The sequence below is a fragment of the Gossypium hirsutum genome, chromosome D05, assembly GCF_007990345.1.
Source record: "Gossypium hirsutum isolate 1008001.06 chromosome D05, Gossypium_hirsutum_v2.1, whole genome shotgun sequence".
Taxonomy (NCBI): Eukaryota; Viridiplantae; Streptophyta; class Magnoliopsida; order Malvales; family Malvaceae; genus Gossypium; species Gossypium hirsutum.
Window position 1 is genome coordinate 31737129 of NC_053441.1, and position 19857 is coordinate 31756985.

Sequence of the window (19857 nt, forward strand, 5' to 3'; positions counted from 1 at the left end):
ACTTTTTGGCTGAAAAAGTTAAAAAATTTTGCATTTTCATCTGTCCAAAAACACTTTAAATAAGTTAAAAATTTACTACCACCGAAGTTTGTTCTTTATTACTTTTCACCCAAAAGCACTTTTATATGTAAAAGTACTTTCCAAACGCCCAAAATAACACATCCGAACAAAGATGGTTATGGTCAATCTTCAGGAGAAAATGTAAAAGAACCAGCGTGTGTGTTGGCTAAAAAGGTAAAAGACCAGCCCAAAAGCACTTTTTGGCTGAAAAAGTTAAAAAATTTTGCGTTTTCATCTGCCCAAAAGCACTTTAAAAAAGTTAAAAATTTATTACCACCGAAGTTTGTTCTTTATTACTCTTCACCCAAAAGCACTTTTATATGTAAAAATACTTTTCAAACGCCCAAAATAACAAAAGAACTCAGCCTAAGTTAGTGTAACTATTAATTAGGTGTCAGTTACGTTATAAAATTATAAAAAAAATTATTAAGTAATAGATGTTATTACGAGGATATTTATTTTTTTTATATTTTTATATTAAATCTTAAAAAACACTCAGATTTAAACTTAAGATAATATTGTTTTTTAGCATCTCAATTTTACCATTTTAACTAATACATCCTTTGTTTTTAGAGTGAATTATATTAGTAGTCACTCAACTATAATTTTTTTCTTTTTCTGTCACATAATTATGAAAAGTTACAAAATAGTCACCCAACTATTCGATTTTGTCTTTTTTGGTCACCTAACTATCTTAAATTTTTGAGTGTTTTTATTTTTATGTTAGTCAATTAATGATCAAAAGAATAAAATTGAATAGTTACGTGATCATTTTGTACTTTTCATAATTAACTAACTAAAAAAGAAAAAGAAAAACATAATTCAATGATCTCTACTATAGTTAACCTTTGTTTTTAATATCATTTTTCTATAAATATAGTTGTTACATAAATATAAGTTAGAATTCTATCATATTTATATAAAATAATTAAAACCCAATATAACCAAGATTAAGGAAGGTTTAATCGTAAACATTTTACTACTTTACCTATTAAATATTCATGTTACTTTTGGTATTATGACATATTTCTTCTTTAAAAGTTTCGCATCCATTATTTTTTTAAATTCATATCCATTTCATTTTATTAGTTAAAAACGAAACATAAAACTAAAATCTAATAATATCCTTCCACAAGCATATGCTTGTAACAACGGTGAAATGCTTTGAGATTCTCTGGTTTCAAATTAGTTAAGTGATTCGCACATCTATAATGTTAGATCTCTTAAGACTCAATCGAATACATTTTTTTTACCAATATTTTTGAAGTTCGTAATTATATTTCTTAATAATTTAATTTTAGACTTATTTGTTTCATTTTGAAAAAAATAATAATTTTTGAATTTTCTTTAATTTTAATGATTTTCCTGTAAAATATTTTCATTTATTAGTTATTCAAAAACTCTGTAATAATATGTAAAGGATTGGTTGGTTTGTTTTTCTTAACTCCATATTTTCGATATTCAAGTATTAAAATATTCAAATTCGATTCACAAATTAAACATAAATAACTCAGGAGCATAGGTATAGCCATTCCAAAACTCTGAGCAAACTCAGTAGATTTCAAACACAATGTAAATTCAAAACTGTAAGGCATCTCATTCCAAGTTAAAATGGTTAAAAAAAAATTCTATGAATTGCTGTTTACAAGAGTTTTATTTGTAAACTTTGTATAATCTACACTCTAAATTTTGCTAACAAAGAAATATAGGGATCTATGGTGAAGTATGAGCTTGAACATTTGCTAGAAGCCGGGTGAGTTTGCTCAGAGTTTCACGAGCGGATACTGTATCCGGATGATCCTCACCACTGATCGAGTTCCGAATAAAAATGGCTTTCCGGATTAGGTCATCTCCTATGTCGAATTGTCCCCCTCTTAGCATTAACTTCGCCCTGGTTTCTAGCACGGTGGCTCTCGTTAATGCCAGTTCCTGCCAAAGACATGGATTCAATTGCGCGTTCGTTCTGATAGGCCCCCAACAAAGTGATTTGTCCAACCATTTCTCGACTGGGGTAACAAATGCCTGGTCTGCAGCCTCCAAAGCATCGGTGCATAGTCGGAGGAGTTCCAGAGCAGCACTGCACCGGGAGAATACCATGAATGTCCGAATTGCAAGAGGCAAAATCACTTCTTTGACAATGTACAATAATTCCGACACCCTGAGCTCAACAACTGTTGGATCATTTCCAAATCCGAATAGCAAGAAACAAACTGCCCATATATGTTCTGAGTGGTGGGATAATGACGCATGACTGACTACAGCTTGAACCATGGCATGTGAAACTCCAGTAACTCCTCTCCTCCGAGCGTACATCCTGATGACTTCGTTGAAATGGATATAATCTTCCTTGGTACTACTTCTTGCTAAATTAAATCTTAGCAACATGGAAGATGCTTCAGACTCAAATCTTTTGGAGTAACACGAAGAAAAACCACAAGTCAAGGAACGTAATAGTTTTCTCCAAAACCTGGTTCCTTTATGTTTCTCAGGTATCTTGTGAGCAGCTAGTGCTAACAGGGAAACCGGAATCGCAGCAGGTGCAAACCAACCACTCACCTGAACCATTCTCGTTGCTAAGCTCCTTGGTCCATCCGCATGATCAAATATCGAAAAACATACCTCGAAGAGTTGCAGGAGGAATATGTTTTTCCTCAATGAATGAGCTTCCCTACCACTCCATGAGAAGTCTCTCGAGGGCAGCCGGTTGATGGTATCCAGTAGCCGGCTCGGATTTATAGGTAGCTCGGATAAGATTGCGCCTACAATCGCTAGGCCCAAAGTTAGCCTTCCGACTTTCTCCTCAATGACTCTGAGAACATCGATCTCTGCAATAGGGTAGTCTTTTACACTTCCCTGCATTAATGACATCGCCTCTACTCCAGACAAGTACGAGAGTTTTAAAGGTTCTAAATTCATCACACGGGGAAGGCGAGTTGATATTAGAATGTGAGTCTCTCCGCCAAAACGAGGAAGAAGATCCATTACAAACTTTTGATCCCACCAATCCTTTTCACTCTCCAAATTATCAATCACCACCAGAAAAGGTATGTTTCTCATTAGCTCTTTTCGGACTCGAGAAATGGCCGCCTCCTCTTGCTCCTCGAAGCTTTTCATTCGCCTTTTGTCTATGCCGTTTTCAACCCTGACATCTACGTCCAAAAAGGACCAGAGATTTAGATAATTCTGCCTAATGTACCTGCTTTCCCCACCTATCCATAGAACCATCTTATACCTCTGGTGATATCTGTAGGCAAACTCGAGAAGAAGCTCAGTCTTCCCTATTCCGGAGTCCCCCGTTACACAGGCAATACCCTTTCCATATATGAATTTCGCTGGTCTCTTTCTTCGTGAATTCCGTCCACTGCTTCTTGGTCTTTGATAGCGCTGCCTTTCGGTGCTTTGCATCTCGATCTCCTTTTCCGACTCCTTCCAAATGACTGGTTCTTTACCCTTCCGGCTACCATTCTCCCAATTGCATTCCCTACGTCTTTCCTCCAATGATTTGCTCTTACTCCACCCGATTGTCAAATGCTTTCTCTTTGATCTAGCCTTAAGTTCGAAATAATCTCTTTCAGATTCTCCGGAAATGTCACCAAAAAGTATAAATTCTAGCTCAGACAATTCTTTCTTCCTGCCGATGAAGTTTTCATTTCGAGGAAACGGGAATTCCTCTTTGTCTACCTTTTCTCTCCACTTCGTTAACCGATCTACAACACTTCGTCTTCCTAACCGCATTGCCAAATATGTTACAGCTCGTAATATGCAGTCTCTCCAACAACCCTCCAGAGCTTCCAGCTTCCATGCATCGGCTCGAACAAGGCCATTAACAGCTTCCTTCCACTCCTTCTCCAATCCTCCATACGAAATCCATAACTCACCCCCATGTTTTTCCCATAGCTCTCCCCTCTTCTCAACTATATCCCGGACAAGACAATCACCCATATTCAAATCAAAATAGATCGGAACCAAGTTTTTCTTGCTCGAAAAAAATCTAAGCTCCTCGATAGTATATGGATTCCTGAATGACTTCTTTGTTAGAATCAAAACACCAAAGGAAGAAGCATCCATTGCCCTTTCTATACGTCCATGCTTACGCGAGTTCCTAAAACGAGCTCTATCGGATACAAAGCAACTCATCCCTTGAACTTCCAATTCAGCACGGAGCCAATTCGTGAACCTCAGGAAGGAAGGTTTCCGACCATGTAACCCAATGTAAACGTCGTAACTACTTTGCTGATAAGACGATAATGATATCGGAACAGGGGAAAACATCATATCATGGCTTCTTATATGCCTTCTATGTTTCTCTATAATACCAGAAAAACAATTGTCATGCAAATGGCCATAAGTGCATGACGAGTGGTCGAATTTCGGGAAATCACTTGAAACACAAGCAGCCGGCATTAATGACTCGTCCGAAACAGCAAATCCAACATTTGCAAGGCATTCAGGATCTGGAATTCCAGAGCTCGAACTTGAAGGATCAGCACTTAAATTAGTACTATCACATTGAACATCAAACCGTGCTGATTCAGACAACTGACAGGTCGATGATCTCGGAGAAAAGAACGGTGACTGATTTGCAGAAAAGAATGCCGACGAAGATGATGACATAGTTCTAGACGTCGTCGTCGGTAGCGACCCCAACCGGCCGCTACCTTCTCCGAGATCCATATTTAAGACACTTTCTCTCTCGAGCCAGATCCCATAAGTGCAATCAATGTATGAGAAGCCAATCTGAAACAGAAAGGGATTGAAATTAAACAATAAGTAAACATGAAAACACCAAAGAAAGACATGTATTTTTTTTGTCAGAAACCAAATCCATACCAGCGATGTTTTAGTTTAACAAACATCAATGTCATTATAGTAAACAAAAAACTAACAATTACAGACACCAAATTCATACATTTTCAAAGCAAAACTCAGAAATAAATATTTCAAATCTTTGAAACACAAATAATATGAATCAGACTAACAAAAATGGCTTTAAAGAACGCTAAATTGAAGCATAGATTTATTCAAAGACTCGTCATTTTTCTTGATACATTAGAACATACTCATATCCGATGCTCACAACCAACATAGTTCGAAAAATCAAAAAAAATGAAAAGAAAAACATGAAAGTAATGAGTAGAGTTTAAGCTCTAGAACATTACAGATCTAAAGAAGCAATTTTCAGATCTGAGGAACTTACTTGGCTTCAAACAATGTCTGCCGAATCGATCAGAAACAAATTTAGCTTCGCAAAACTGCAAAACAAAGCAAATAATTAGCCAAAAAATATATAAAAAAAGATGTATTTTTTATGGCAAAATTGATAACATTTTCGAGTTCGACAATGAAATAGACAAAGTTCTATCAAAGCTAAATCGAAGCAAAGGAATTAGTTTAACCATTAAAACTTAGATTTGATAAAAACCCATTCTCAGAAACAGATTAAACAAAGCAAAGATTTTGAACAATGTTGCCAAGAATCAAAGATTACCTTACTAAAAAGTTGAAACAGAAAGAACCCAAGATTTGGTAATGGCATCCGAAAACCAAAAGCCTCAACTTGTCCTAAAAACACACACACTTGTTTTGCTTGTTTCTCTGTCCTTTTTTCTTGTCTTTTTAAAGAACACAATGTCTATAGAAACAAGATTTTCTCTTTCTATGTCTTTGTCTATAGTATTTTTGGGGCTAACAAAGAAGAAGAAACAGCGTTGAAGAGGGGGGGGGGGATGGGACCCAAAAAGATGACCTGACGAGGTATGGGTTGATAGACTCCACTTCACTGCATTCTTCTTTATAAAAGAAAAAAGTTTTTTTTTTTTTTGGCTGGAAAGACAAAATCCACTGTGTTTTACGGCTTCTGGATTCACATTTGAACATGGACATGGTATGGGGTTTTGTTTTTGTCCACTGTTGTCCTGTGGGTAAAAATGCAGTAATTTAAACTGGATATGATTATAAGATATACATAAAAAATTAACAAAAGTATTTTTATATTTTTTAATTAAAATTTTATAACAAATAATAGGTTTAATCTCATAAAATGAATTGTAAAATTTTAGAAAGATGTAATTTCTTTTTTACAACAAAAGATTAAAATATTAAATAAAATCAAAAAAGAAACTGAGTATCCAATGCCGGTGGTATTGTTAGCTTTCAGATGTTCTTTGGTTTTAAGGTTACCAGTAGGGAACCAAACATAGTACTTTGGTTTTGGAAACCCAACAAAAGTGTTTTTCGTTTTACTCTTTTTGAGATGATTTTTATTCATAATTTACAATGCAAAAGTTAACATTGTGATACTCGCCCTTTAATAATTGACATCTTTCAGTCAATCATTATCTCTTTATCAAGTTGATTTTTTTAAATATATTATTGGATAATTTGCAGAAAATTTCACAAACCATTCCATAACTACGGTCTCCTTATTATAATTATAAGGGGGTAAATTCGTAGTTTTGGTCTCTTTATTATAATAACATTCTAGATTTGATTTTGGTACTTTAATTAAACATATGATATTAGTTAATCTAAATAATTAACATTCTCAATTATTTTAATTAATTTTTTTATGTCATATGTAAATTATAGTATAATTTGACATATGACATATGATATTGGTTTCTTTAGTCATTATAATATAATGGTTGCAGCTTCCATCCTTTTACTATGCTCACATTTGGGATTTGGTCATTATATTTTAATTTGATATTATTTGATCATTTACTTTTATAATGACATTAGTTAGCTCAAATAATTAGAATCCTTAACTATATCGATAAAAATGGCTATGTGAATTTCTCTTGAAATCACATTTCTAACGCAATATATATATGCATAAAGTTGGAATGGGTATTTTTAAGAAAAAAAAAATCAAACTCAACATTTTAAGCAAAATAATTAAGGGTATCAATTATTTTAACTAACTAATGATATTAGGTAGAGGAACCAAAAATCAAAATTATATCAAATTAAAGAATAGATATTGAATTCTAAATTGAAACACTGTAAACATACCATAACTATTATTTGATTTAAATCGATTTATCTCTAACACAATTATTTATCGTTTGATTTTTTTCTATAAAAAGGTTAATTTAATTGTAGAAATATTAGGGATAAAAAATATGTTTGAGTGGAATTCATTAATATTTTATTATTGATATTAAATAGTTTGGGTAGACGCCATTATTACTACAAAATTTTATGAAAAACATTTAAAAGGATTTCCCCAGGGGGAAATTATACAAATTTAATATAAGTAGAGGGTTGTGTGTGAGAATTTATAGAGGAAAAAGGAATGACATCACATGACAATGATAAAGAAAAAAAAGGGGAATTTAACAGAACACCACACTAATCTTTATTCTGCAAATAGTTACCAAACTCTACCCAATCTTCTTTTATGGTCATAAAAAAATTACTTTCACATTGAATGCAACTTGGTAAAAGAGAAAAAAATAAATTATTTTTGTGATGTAATTTCTTATAAATTACAATTAAATTATTATTACATTTAATAATTTCATTTTTATAGTATCTGAATTTTGCAATGTGTTATATTATTTTAAAATAATCAGTAATTTGTAAAATAGATTTGGTGTTCAAAGTGTTTATTTTTAACCTCTTTGGTCTCCTAATACAAAGAACCAAAAATAAATAAATTGATGGATAAATTTTTATTTTGGTCACTTAATTAAAAGAGTTATAATTTGATCATTAAACTATTTTAAAGTTTTCATTCAAGTCATTGAACTATTTAAATGTCTTTTTATTTAATAAGTCATTGAGTTGTTAAGCTTTTTCTTTTTTAAGTTTCGCTAACAAGTTTCAAGTAATGATTCGATGATTGGTATGGTAGATCAGTACCAATCGACAAGTAGAAAAATATATCTTAACTCCAAGTTAATCTAATAATAAATGTTAGAGATTAGGAAAAAAAAGATTTCATTCCAATTGCAGCTTTTTTTCAATTGCAGCTTAATTCTAGACAAAAGATTTCATTTATAAAACTAGAAAAACTTTTTTTAAAAATTAACTTTTTTAAACAATAAATGTTAATTTCATTCCAATTTGATCTTATTTGATTCTTTTTTAATAGTAAAAGAACTAAATTGACCCATTTAATAATAAAAAGACTAATTTGATCAAATCCCTGAAATAGAAAAACTTATTAGATACATTCACCCTAATCAAACTCATCTAGAGAGTTTTCATGTATCACTACTATATTTAAACATTCGTGTTATGTCATGCATCAATTCAGTTTTTTTTTTAAAAAAAACTCTGAAAATCAACTTTTAAAAGTAATAAATATTTTTATAAAATTGAATATTTTTATAATTTTTTAAAATAAGATAACTTAAAAAATATTTAAGGATAAAACCTAAAATTTACAAATATCCCCGCACTTCATTTATGAACAAATTTTGATTTATATATTTTTATATAAAAATTCACTTACACTATGATGTTTTTTAATTTCTATTAATACATTAATTAAAAAAATATCATATATTTCATTTTTATTTTTGAATATCAACTAAAAATGTGAATAAAATAATTATCCTCATATATATTGTTTTGGAGGCAAAACAAGTTTGGAGCGTTGAATTACAATATTTTCAAAGATAAGTGGGGCATTGAAAAGATAAAACTGTCAACATTATAAGTGTTTGATCAATCAACATCATATATATATTTATTAAGATTTGTCTACCTTTAGGCAGCATGGCCCAACCAACCTTGCAATAATTTGGGAAAATTGTTGGGAACTTTTTCGACCTTATCAAAATGGAATGCATGTTGGGTTTCAATCTAACCATATCATATTTATATGTATATTTGAAATAAATCAAATCTATATTACTTAGCTATAAAAGCTATTTTACTAGAAGATTATTGTTTTTATATAATCATATATTTCTTTATCTGTTTTACGATCTAAGATGATATTTAAATTTAAATTTTGTTAAAATATTTGAAAATTTTTGACTTTAACTTTTTTCAATCACTTAATTAATATTTTACTTGTAAATTTAATCATTCATATATTCAAATTGTGTTAATATAGTTTATCATTGTATATTTGAATTGATACAACAAATTGTATTATATAAATTTTGACATATGGGTATATTTGTATCATGTTATTATAGCTAGATTCTAGCATCTACACATTTTTTTTTGGGTTAAATCACCTTTTGATACCTGAATTTGGCAACTACTCTCTCATTGGGGTCTGAACTTTTCTTTGTTCAAGTTAGTCTAAAAACTTGGCAATTGTTTCTACATTGGAGCCTATACCTTTTTTTAATCCAAGTTAGCCCCTAAATTTTCTTTGAAAACCCTACAATTTAGGTCCAATATGAGAACAATTGTCAAGTTTAAGGACTAACTTAAAAAAAAAAGTAAAGCCTCAACGTGGGAAGAATTGCCTAGTTCAAGCCCTAATATGGGTACAATTACCGAGTTCAATGGCTAATTTTGACAACAAAAAATTAAAATACAATGTGGAAGTTGTTGTCAAGTTCAAGCCCCAAACAATAATTTAACCCAATTTTTTTACTAAGGCTTAAGGGTAAAAAAAGCCCTTAGTAAAAAATCGAAAAATCAATTGAGCCTTCAGTGACTCCAAAAAATCAATTGAGCCTTCAATTTCTAGTGGTTTTCATCGGCCATGTCAGCGATGTTAACAATCAAACCGATCAATTGATGATTTCTATTAGTAGAAGAGGCCACTAGATTTTTTTTAGGTCACTGAGAGCTCAGTTGAGTGCACTTTTTTCATAATGGCTCAATTGATTTTTTTAATTTTTGATTGAGGACTTTTTTTTATTTATCATTAAGCACTTTTTTTAACAATTAAGTCATGACCCGAAACAACTCATGGTCACCTTAAACAACTCTTAAGCTAAAAACCAAAATATGCATAGGTATTTTTAGAAACTTTTATTCCAAAATGTTGTTTTCAAATGTAAAATTAGAAGATGATGATGATGAAAATTGTAGATTGTATTAAATGATACTTCTCTCTCTAAATTGTTTTCTCTTTTTTGGTCTATTTTTATATATGTTTCTTCAATGACAAATAAGGTTTTCAAAACATAACCGATGATTGAATCGATCGGTCGATCCGGTCGATTTAGTCGGTTCACAGATAAACTAATTTGGCCCATCAATTTAAATTAGTACTCCAACTTATTTCTGATTCAACTGATTTGACCTAATGAAAATTATATTAAATGCAATCATTCACATGAAGGTTTATGTCACTTTATCTATGCTTTTGATATCTAGAAAATTTTACTATAAAGATTTCATCTTCATCCATGTTCAATCGATATGACCTGACTTTTGGTCAGGCAATAAGAGGCATAGCGAGGGGCTTTGAACTTCTTTAGCTTAATGGTGAAATTACTATATAAGATCTTTCAATAAATAAAATATTAAATTTAAACATTTTAAATATTTAGTTAAATGAAAAAAATTCAAATTTTGGCTTTTCTAAAAAATAAATAATTTAAATTAAATATTTTTAACACAATATATTTAACTTTGAATCCTCAAAATTTTACAATTTTATTTCAACCCCGATAAAATTCGATTATCTATTATATGTTTAGCTTTGAGCTTATTTGTTCCTTTTAGGGGTGAGCATTCGATCGAATTGAATCGAATCGAAAATTTTCGAGTTAATCGAGTTTTCGAATCTCATTTTATCATCCTAACTTTATTTGAAGTTTTCTCGAATCGAGTCGAGTGAGATGGAATTCGAATCGAATCGAATCGAATATATTTGTTCGAGTTAAATTTTAAAAAATAATCTTGGGTCCTTGTAACCGTTGTCACCCATCGTAATAAAATTTGTCCACCTTAATCAAATTTTTTATTAACTTTCATCACCTTATAATTTATTTATTAATTTTTTATATATTGGCTAGCTTATTTGTTTGCTTAGTTGTTTCAATTATCTCCATATTATTGTCACTATGTATTTTGAAATTAAAAAATATATTAAATATAAAAATATGATTTTTAATAAAATTTATTTTAAAAATAAAATGTGAAATTGATGCCAATATAAAATTTTAACATGAATATTTTATGGCATAATTAAGAATTCAATTTTAATATAAATATTCAATATGACTAAACAATTCAATAATATAAATAATATAAAATGTGAAATTTAATTTAATAATATAAATAATATATATAAACAAAATTATTACTATTTATGTTTAGTGATTTTTTTTGGATAATTTTAATTTTTTATTTGAGAGTAAAGGGTGAGAAGTAAAAGTTTAGCGAGAAAATAAAAAGTTTTGGGGAATAAAAGTTTGAGGGAAAGTAAATAGGGGGAGTACAATTTTGGAGGGAAAATATTAAAAAAAATTGGAGGGGGGAGGGTTTGGGGTAGATGAGAGGTGGGAGGTGGGAGGTGAGATGGGAAGAAAATAAAAGTTTTAGGGGAAAAGTGGGAGGGAGTAAAAATTTTGGGGGAAAAAAAGGTTTTGAGGGTTTTTAAGAGTAAAATTTTGAGAAAAAGTAAATGGAAGAGTAAATTTTGGTGGGAAATGAATTTTGGATAGATTGGGGGGTTGGGAGGGGAGGGGAGGGGAGAGGAGTAAAAGTTTTGGGGGGAAAGTGGGAAGGAGTAAAAGTTTTGAGGAAAAAGTAAAAAAGTTTGGGAGTTTAGGGTAAAAATGTAAAATATTATAGTTTGATATTCGAATTATTCGAATTATTCGAGTTATTCGAATTCGAAAACTCAACTCGATTCGAACTCGAAATTCAAAAAAAAATTCGAGTTGATTCAAATAACTCAATTAACTCGAATAACTCGATTCGTTTAACTCGAAATTCGAATTTTTTTCAATTTTTTCAAGTCGAACCGAGTTTTGCTCACCCCTAGTTCCTTTGTATCGGGAACCTTCCGACATTCTTTCTTTATTTTTTGAAGCTTTTCATAACAATGAAGTTTCTCATCCGGAAAAGGAAAAATTTTTTGTGGAATGAAATCCTAAAAGAGCAAAACTATGTTCTTATTAATGAGATTTGGCAATCGATACATTTATATTATATTTGTGTATTTTACATGTTATAGTTAGATTTTTCATATACTTATATAAATTTTAATAATTAATTGTTTATATTATATTGATTCTTAATGGAACATGACTAGACATGATTTACGTGTATTTCTTTTATTTTATTAGATAAAACATTTTTATTTTATGCAATTAATGTGAAATGATATTATTTGAATTATTCAACATAATTAAAATATATTAACTATTTTGATAATTAAAATATTATAAAAAAAAAATTAAACTATAATTATAGTTGGAATGAAAATAGTAATAAAATTCAAACATGAATGAAAATAATAATAAAATTCAAACTTCTTTATGAATTTTTAGAGTTATTAATTGAATGAAAATATCTAAATAAAAATTGCTAATCTATATTATTTTTGTATAATTAAGATATTTTCCATGTTTGTTTTACGATCTATGATGACTAATCCTTTCACGGTTCATTGTTATCTCTCCCAATAATGTCACCTTCAGACTTCGAACCTTGAGTTCTTTCTCTAGGTGTGCGATGTGCCTTACCATTTCTTACACCCAACACTTTCTACAAATTTATAGCCTATGCAAGTATTGACTTGCAACAAATATTATTATGCAAGGATTTATATCTTTATTAATGCATCTATTTTATAGTGGTAAGTTTTATTTTTATATTATTAAAATATTAGTAAAGATATAACTCAGAGCTGAATAATTTTAATCATAATAATGTCTAATTTAACATGAATACAAAAATATAATTTAAACTTTAATGAAATATTTTTAATATTTAATAATAAAAGTATCATATTATTTTAATATTAATTTAGTAATATGATGAATAATAAAAAATATTTTTGTCAGTTCAAATTTTTTTTCTAAACTCATACTTTTACATATACTAATTTCTTACATCACTTGCATTGCATGTGAATACACTACAACAAATTAAGGAAACAACATTGTCTTTTACTTTTTGGTTTTTTGGCGTTTCTAAATGCCACCAAAAATAGTTTGTAGCATTTACAAACCATTGCAAAATGGATCACAGAAAAAGACATCGGTAACATATAGCATCTTTTTTATACAAAACACTTAGCAACGTTTTTAAGGACATTTTGTAACACTTTTAGTCGTCGTAACTATCCTATGCTTGTAGTGTTTCTTATTTGAAAAGCCACTAAATATTCAAAAGCTATTTTTTTAGATTTATTATTCTTAATTACAATTATCATTATTTTAGTCGTCGAAAAGGAATAATTTGCCAGATAAATCTCGCAATCTTGTGCATTTAAGGTGACTACTACTACTACTACTACTACTACTACTACTACTACTACTACTACTACTACTAGTTGACTTGAAGGAATCAAGATGACTTAGTCAGGAATCAGCGATGCTGGCAACATTGTATCGAGAAATGTGTCGAGTCACGATATTGAATAAAGCCAAAATCGACGGTTGCATGCTCCTTCTCCAACCGTGGGCATGGTATCGACTACCATTTTTACACCCTCAAGTGGAACTCCCTTACGAATTCTCAATCGTCATATGGTAAAATTCATTCCACAAAATCATTATCGTTTTTATTTTTCATTGCTGTAATTTTGAAATAACATATTATTTGAATAGGTATAACAACCCCATGAGACATAGTGGTATACCGACCGAGCTCGAGAATATCCTACAAGCTCTAGATCAAGAAACCAAAGACGAGGTTAGTTTATGAATTTTAAAGTTATATAATATGTATTCTAACACTTGAAATTAAATATTACGCATGTACTAAAAATTATAAATTCGTAATGCAGTTTGTATGGGTGCCATATGCGAATTTGAGGATTCAAGAATGCGTCCTAATCGAATTTTTGGCCAACCACAACATCTGGCACGTCAAACTGCCATTGATCGTTTTTGCAATGGTCGAAATGCATGAATCCGACCAGTCATCCGATAGTTCGGGTGTACACAACGTATTTCGTCGCCACCTTAAGAGCTCGATGTCCTGCACAAGATTGACTTGCGGGGGAGACTCAAGGAAGATTGGTCGTCCTTCCACAATAAGTATATCTAGATGTAGGAGCGTAGGTATGATTTTTTGCCAACACGTGAACCATTTCTCACACCGGAGTTGGCAACGTCTCTAGATTTCATGGGTTGGTTCAAGTTTAAAGATAAGCCATATCTACTGCCAGATTTAGAGAGGATTCAGCAACGTCGTTGTAGGAGGCTAAGACAATGGCCCATCAATCTTAGGTCAGGAGATGGAGAAACGGCAGGATCAACATCTGCTCCATCTGCATCAGAGGAGCTGATTGTCGTTCAACCTCTCGATCAGTGTGGTTGATTTATTTTTACTTCTAACCTAGTTTTTTTTGTCACAACCATCATAGCCCACACACTCATTCCCCGCATCATCACCTTAACTTTCGATTTAGTTTACACAACCACCACAACACTCAACACCAGTTTATTTTACACAAGCACCACAACATGCCCCATCCTTCCCTGCATCAACATATTTTCCAAGGATATACTATGCACGACCGTCTTCCACTGTGCCATATTACATGCCGATCCTGCCAATAACATCGACGCAACCGGTATCGCCTTTAGTTCCCTCATTCTAGCCGCAGGCAGGCTAGGTGGCACCATATAGTGGCCCACCAATAGTGTCACAAACACCCCCAATATCATTGTTCTACCGAGGTGGGTCATGCTTGTAACCGTCGACTTAGCCCAAGGGGGTCCATGATGGGCAGCTAAGACACGATTAGGTTCAACTACGGAGGAAGGAGACGAAGTTAGTGATCAACCCCGACGTCCACATCAATGTGAAGCCGAAGTCGACAAACAGTCGCAAAATCAAATAGTGCGACAGAACATAGACGTGCCCGACGCCCACCCAGTTGTGGCACACATTCGCTATGCCCATGATTACATTATTTTGTAATTTTTTATATACTTTATTTTAAATCTGAAATGTACACTTATTTACAATGTAGGAAACAAATTTATTAACTTTGTTTGATTTGTACGCAATCAAGTTGTGAGTTAAAAATTTACAATTCGAGTTGAATTTTACAATTCGAACAACTCAGATAACTCGAATAATTCGAATAACAGATTTTATATGTAAAATTATAAAAATTTCAAAAAAAATTATTAAAAAAAGTATAAAAAAATATACAAAGAAAGTTAAAAAATTAAAAACTTTCTACAATAATAATTTTGGGACCTAACTAAATTAGTTAACGATTCAATTTTATCATACTAAAGTATTTTTTTTATTTTGCTTTGGAAAAGTTTTCAAATATATATGGTTTCAAATTTATATTCTGTAATATGGAATTAGTTATACCAGCACAAGATTTTAACTTGACATGTTTAATTTTTTTAATTTAACTCGAACACTTCCACTCGATTCGGTTTGACTCAACTCGAATTTCATTTCACTTGACTCGATTTGAAAAAAATTCAAGTCAAGTTAAGATGATAAAATAGGACTTGTCAAGTCGATTAACTCAATTTTTTTTTCATTCGATTTGATTGAGTTAGGATGATAAAATAGGATGTCAAAGCAATCAAGTTTTGTGGTTGAAATGGCTAGAAAGAAAATGCTCCCTGCAGGGGGCATTTTCATCTGACATGGCAGTGAAAATGCTTCCTACAGGATACGTTTTCAAGCCACATGTCTGAGGAAAACGTCCCCTGCATGGAGCATTTTCTCTCTAGCCATTTCAACCACCCCAACTTGATTGCTTTTGAGCCCTGCAACCCAGGATTCCCGAGATAATTTTCCCCCTTTATTGGAGCATTTTCTCTCTAGCCATTTCAACCACCCCAACTTGATTGCTTTTGAGCCCTGCAACCCAGGATTCCTAGGATAATTTCTCCCTTTATACCCCGCCTCATCCTCTATATGAACGCCCTTCTTCACCCTCTACTCACCACATCTCAATCTCCTCTAAATTATTTTTTTCTTCTTCTTGCATGTTGAAATTTTCAGTTTTAAAGATTTATTTCTCTTTCGTTTTGAGGGAGACGTAGCCATAGCTTTAAGTTATGTTTGGGTTCACAGTGATGTCATGGAGCTCGGTAACCTACAAATTTCACTTAGGAAGTCAGGATCACTTCGCAACTCGAGGTCTAAGTTGACGGTGATTATTTCGTCTCGGTTGAATGCAAGTAAGGCTTCAAGTTTACAAAAGTTAAGTTGTAAAGGGATTACGCATAAATGGGGTTGTAGTTAACGATGCTAATGCAATCATGACAAGGAGTCTTCTCGTCGGAAGAGCATGTTTCATAAAACTCAAACATAGGTGTGAGGAAGGAAAATGCAAGGGGCCTTCCAATATAATCGAGTTATTCGTGTTGTCCACCACCATTGAAGGCGGTGACCTTGTTAGTATAACCTGTTACACCCTAATGTTGCCATAGGTTATAATAACGGGGTTAACACCTTCAGTGGTGGTGGATAAGACGCATTATTTGATTGTACTGAAACTCCACTGCATTTTTCTTATATTTATGTTTGAGTTTTATAAAGCATCCTCTGCTGATGAGAAACTCGTTGTTGTGCCCGCATAACCACCGTCATCTACGACCCCATTTATACTCCATTCATTGACAACATAACCTTTGTAAACTTGAAGTGCTAGTTTTACTTTAACCCCCAGACTGTATAATCACTATCAACTAGGACCTTGAGTTGCAACACGATCCAGCTTCCCAAGAGATGACTCCATACTCACACGGTAGATGAAATTTGTAGGTCACCCAGCTCTACGACACCATCGTAAAATTAAATATTTCTTAAAATTATAACTATGTTGATCTCAAACATGGATAAAAAATAAATCTACAAATTTCTAATTTTCAACCGCAAGAAAAAAAAGAAATAATTTTTAGCAAAGTGAAAATGCATCTTAGAGAGGGTGCGTTTTCACCATCCTTTCTCTCTCTAAAAATGACATAGATCAATAAATTTCTAATATTTTAGCATAATTTCTCAATTAATGATTTTTTTTGGACATATATACATAAATTAACCCTATTTATTTTGTTGAAATAATGATTTTTTGTGACATGTCTAATTTTCTCTATAAAATTCTATAAACCTGGTCCTATAATTTATTTAGTTACCTGACCCTATAATTTAAGTTTGTTGTATTATTTAAAATGATAAAGAAAGCTCGAGCCCTGTGTAATATATCCTCGAAACAAACACCTATCAGCTTTTATTATTCAAAATTCAGAACTACTCTTTTTAATGGCATTTTAATAATTCTGTCAAAATAAAATATTTAAAAAATGAAAATAAATAAATAAATTGTTCACCTTGTAGAACAAAGTAAGATATATACCATATACGGGGCCGAAGCAGGACCGAGCCACTGTTTAAATTCTATATTTATTCTCTCTTAAAAATCAGTAACTAAATTAAAATTTTAATTTTTACTTAAATATAAAAAACAACTATATTGTGGGTTCCTTTAAGAAATTTCAATTTAGGTTATTTCAGCTTTAATTCTCAAAATTTTTCAGTGTTATCTCGTCCATTCATACAGAAACTTATATACAAAATTATTTGAATCAGTTGGTGTAAAATTAGCTAAATAGGGTTTAAAGGGATGCGACATAAAAAATAAAAAAAAAGTAACACAGCTTTTAGGATATAGTAAAAAATAAAATATAAAAAAAGAAAGGTAACTTTTTATGGTTGAGAGTGTTCATTGTTCCAGGTGTGATCTGGGTTCGAGTCGCATTAATTATGTTTATTGTTTGAGCTTTGCCCTGTTATTATAATTCACCAAAAAGAAATTCTATTACCAATATATCAAATACTAATTCAATTATATAATTCATTTTACATTTACATTATTTTTTTGAATTTTTTAAAATTAAAATCAACACAATTTATAAACAATGAAAACTGAACTTTTTAAAATTAAAACTAAATTGATATAATATGTAAATATTAAGATATTATACTAATTAAAAAAAAGACCATATCATCTTTTTATGACATATACGATTTTGTGATTAAAATTATAATATTGAATAATTGAATAATTAAATTGTAATTTTTCATAATTGAGTAATTAAAATGTAATTTTACGCATAATTAAATGATTAATAGTGTAATTTACCTTAAATTTTTATAATGTATATTTTTATATGCTTATATGCATCAACTTATCTATGTCCAAAAATCAGTGTTGTTGAGTATTTCTTGGTATATGTCCTCTTCAAATGGGTTAAACTATGTATTTGTATAATATGATTATTATTTATGGATGTGATATAATAGGTAGGTTACCATGCACGTCAACATGTACCCTACTCTAGGGTTAACACGTATTTATACGATGTGGGTTCGTCTATATGATTGTACGAACCCACATTATGTGATCTCATAGAAGGGTGTGAGCGCCCTACACGCGAACTCGAAGTGCAAACAGTGTAAAGTACGGGTCAAGACTCAAACGGATAGCAAGTCGATAATAGTGAGTATCATAACAATTTGACCCCACCTGGTTCAAAGAAGAGTTATAAAGTGACTCTTTTTGGAACCTGGTTTTATGAGATGAGAGGTCACATAAGGAGAAACTTATTAGATACGCCTTATATTTTAACTTGCAACATACATTTCACCATGTGTTAAGAAGTGATACAGCTATACACAGCTAATTGTGCCCTTATTCTCGGATATATGAATAGTTAAAGTGCAAAAACCCTTTTAAAAGGAAGTTACTTGAGCCTTAAAAATTACACTGTTTGAATCTAAGATTTTGGAGAAGAAGACATTGTTGAGAAGAATAATTTCAGAGGTAATTTCCTTAAAATTTCTATAGTTCTTGTGATTTTTTCTGGTTTTATAGAACACAATGGTTAGGACTAGAGGAAGTGGTCATGTCATTCAGGACGTCCTTTCACGACGCCCTGAAGTGAGTACTCTAGAGAAGGCAAAAGAAAATGAATATCGCACGTGTTCATTTTGAACGTTCATGATAAATGCATCAATGACCCACTAATCCTCCAAATTCTTTGTGTTTAACGTAGCTGCATGGAAATGTTTAATATAATCTTGCAAAGATTCTCTATCTCTCTATTTTACTGACATCAAACCCATAGGAGAGCTCATTATTATTCTATGAGCTCAAAATCTTCCTAAGAACATCTGGCCCAGCTGCGAGAAGCTCTAGATGGAGCCCTATGTTAAAGACAAATAACAATATTTCGCACTTCCTTTAAGGGTTTTTGAAAAGGCTTTACACTTGGTTGCATCGGATGCCCCTAGCACATTCATATAATCGTTATATTGCATGAGATGTGCTCGAGGATCTCTTCTTCCTTCAAACATTTTTTCGGAACCTTAAACTTAGTTGGTAGGCTCACAGCTGTTATCTCTGGAGTTAGTGGATTGTTAGAACAAAACAACAAATCCATGTCCTGGACATTATGATGCAATGCTCGCACATCTCTACACAGAGCATCCAATTTTTTTTTGCCACGGGTTTACATGTGCTCATGCATCCTCCTCTTGGGTAGGCATGACATGATCTTGAAGATCAGAGTTGTCAAACAACATCTTCCTCCTCAACTCTTCGTTTTGTCTTAACAGTTCCTACTGAAACACTTATTGTTCGAACCTATCACTTTGCCGAGTCATTTGCTCCTTCATCAACTTCAACTACTCCTACAAACTGAACAATTGTTG

At 31.6% G+C, this 19857-nt stretch overlaps 1 protein-coding gene across 1 annotated transcript; it reads right to left on the reverse strand.

Moving 5' to 3' along the window:
- Positions 1-1635: 1635 nt before the first annotated feature.
- Positions 1636-5920, reverse strand: LOC107904154 (uncharacterized). The gene is made up of 3 exons (XM_016830425.2): positions 5549-5920; positions 5258-5312; positions 1636-4797 (listed from the first exon to the last, which is right to left on the reverse strand). Exon 3 carries the CDS (start codon positions 4732-4734, stop codon positions 1774-1776), a length of 2961 nt encoding a protein of 986 aa, XP_016685914.1. The 5' UTR covers positions 4735-4797; positions 5258-5312; positions 5549-5920; the 3' UTR covers positions 1636-1773.
- Between the last annotated feature and the right edge of the window lie 13937 nt (positions 5921-19857).

Excerpts from the sequence above, each read along its gene's own strand:
- LOC107904154 (XM_016830425.2), bottom strand. The coding sequence starts at position 4,734 with ATGGATCTCGGAGAAGGTAGCGGCCGGTTGGGGTCGCTACCGACGACG.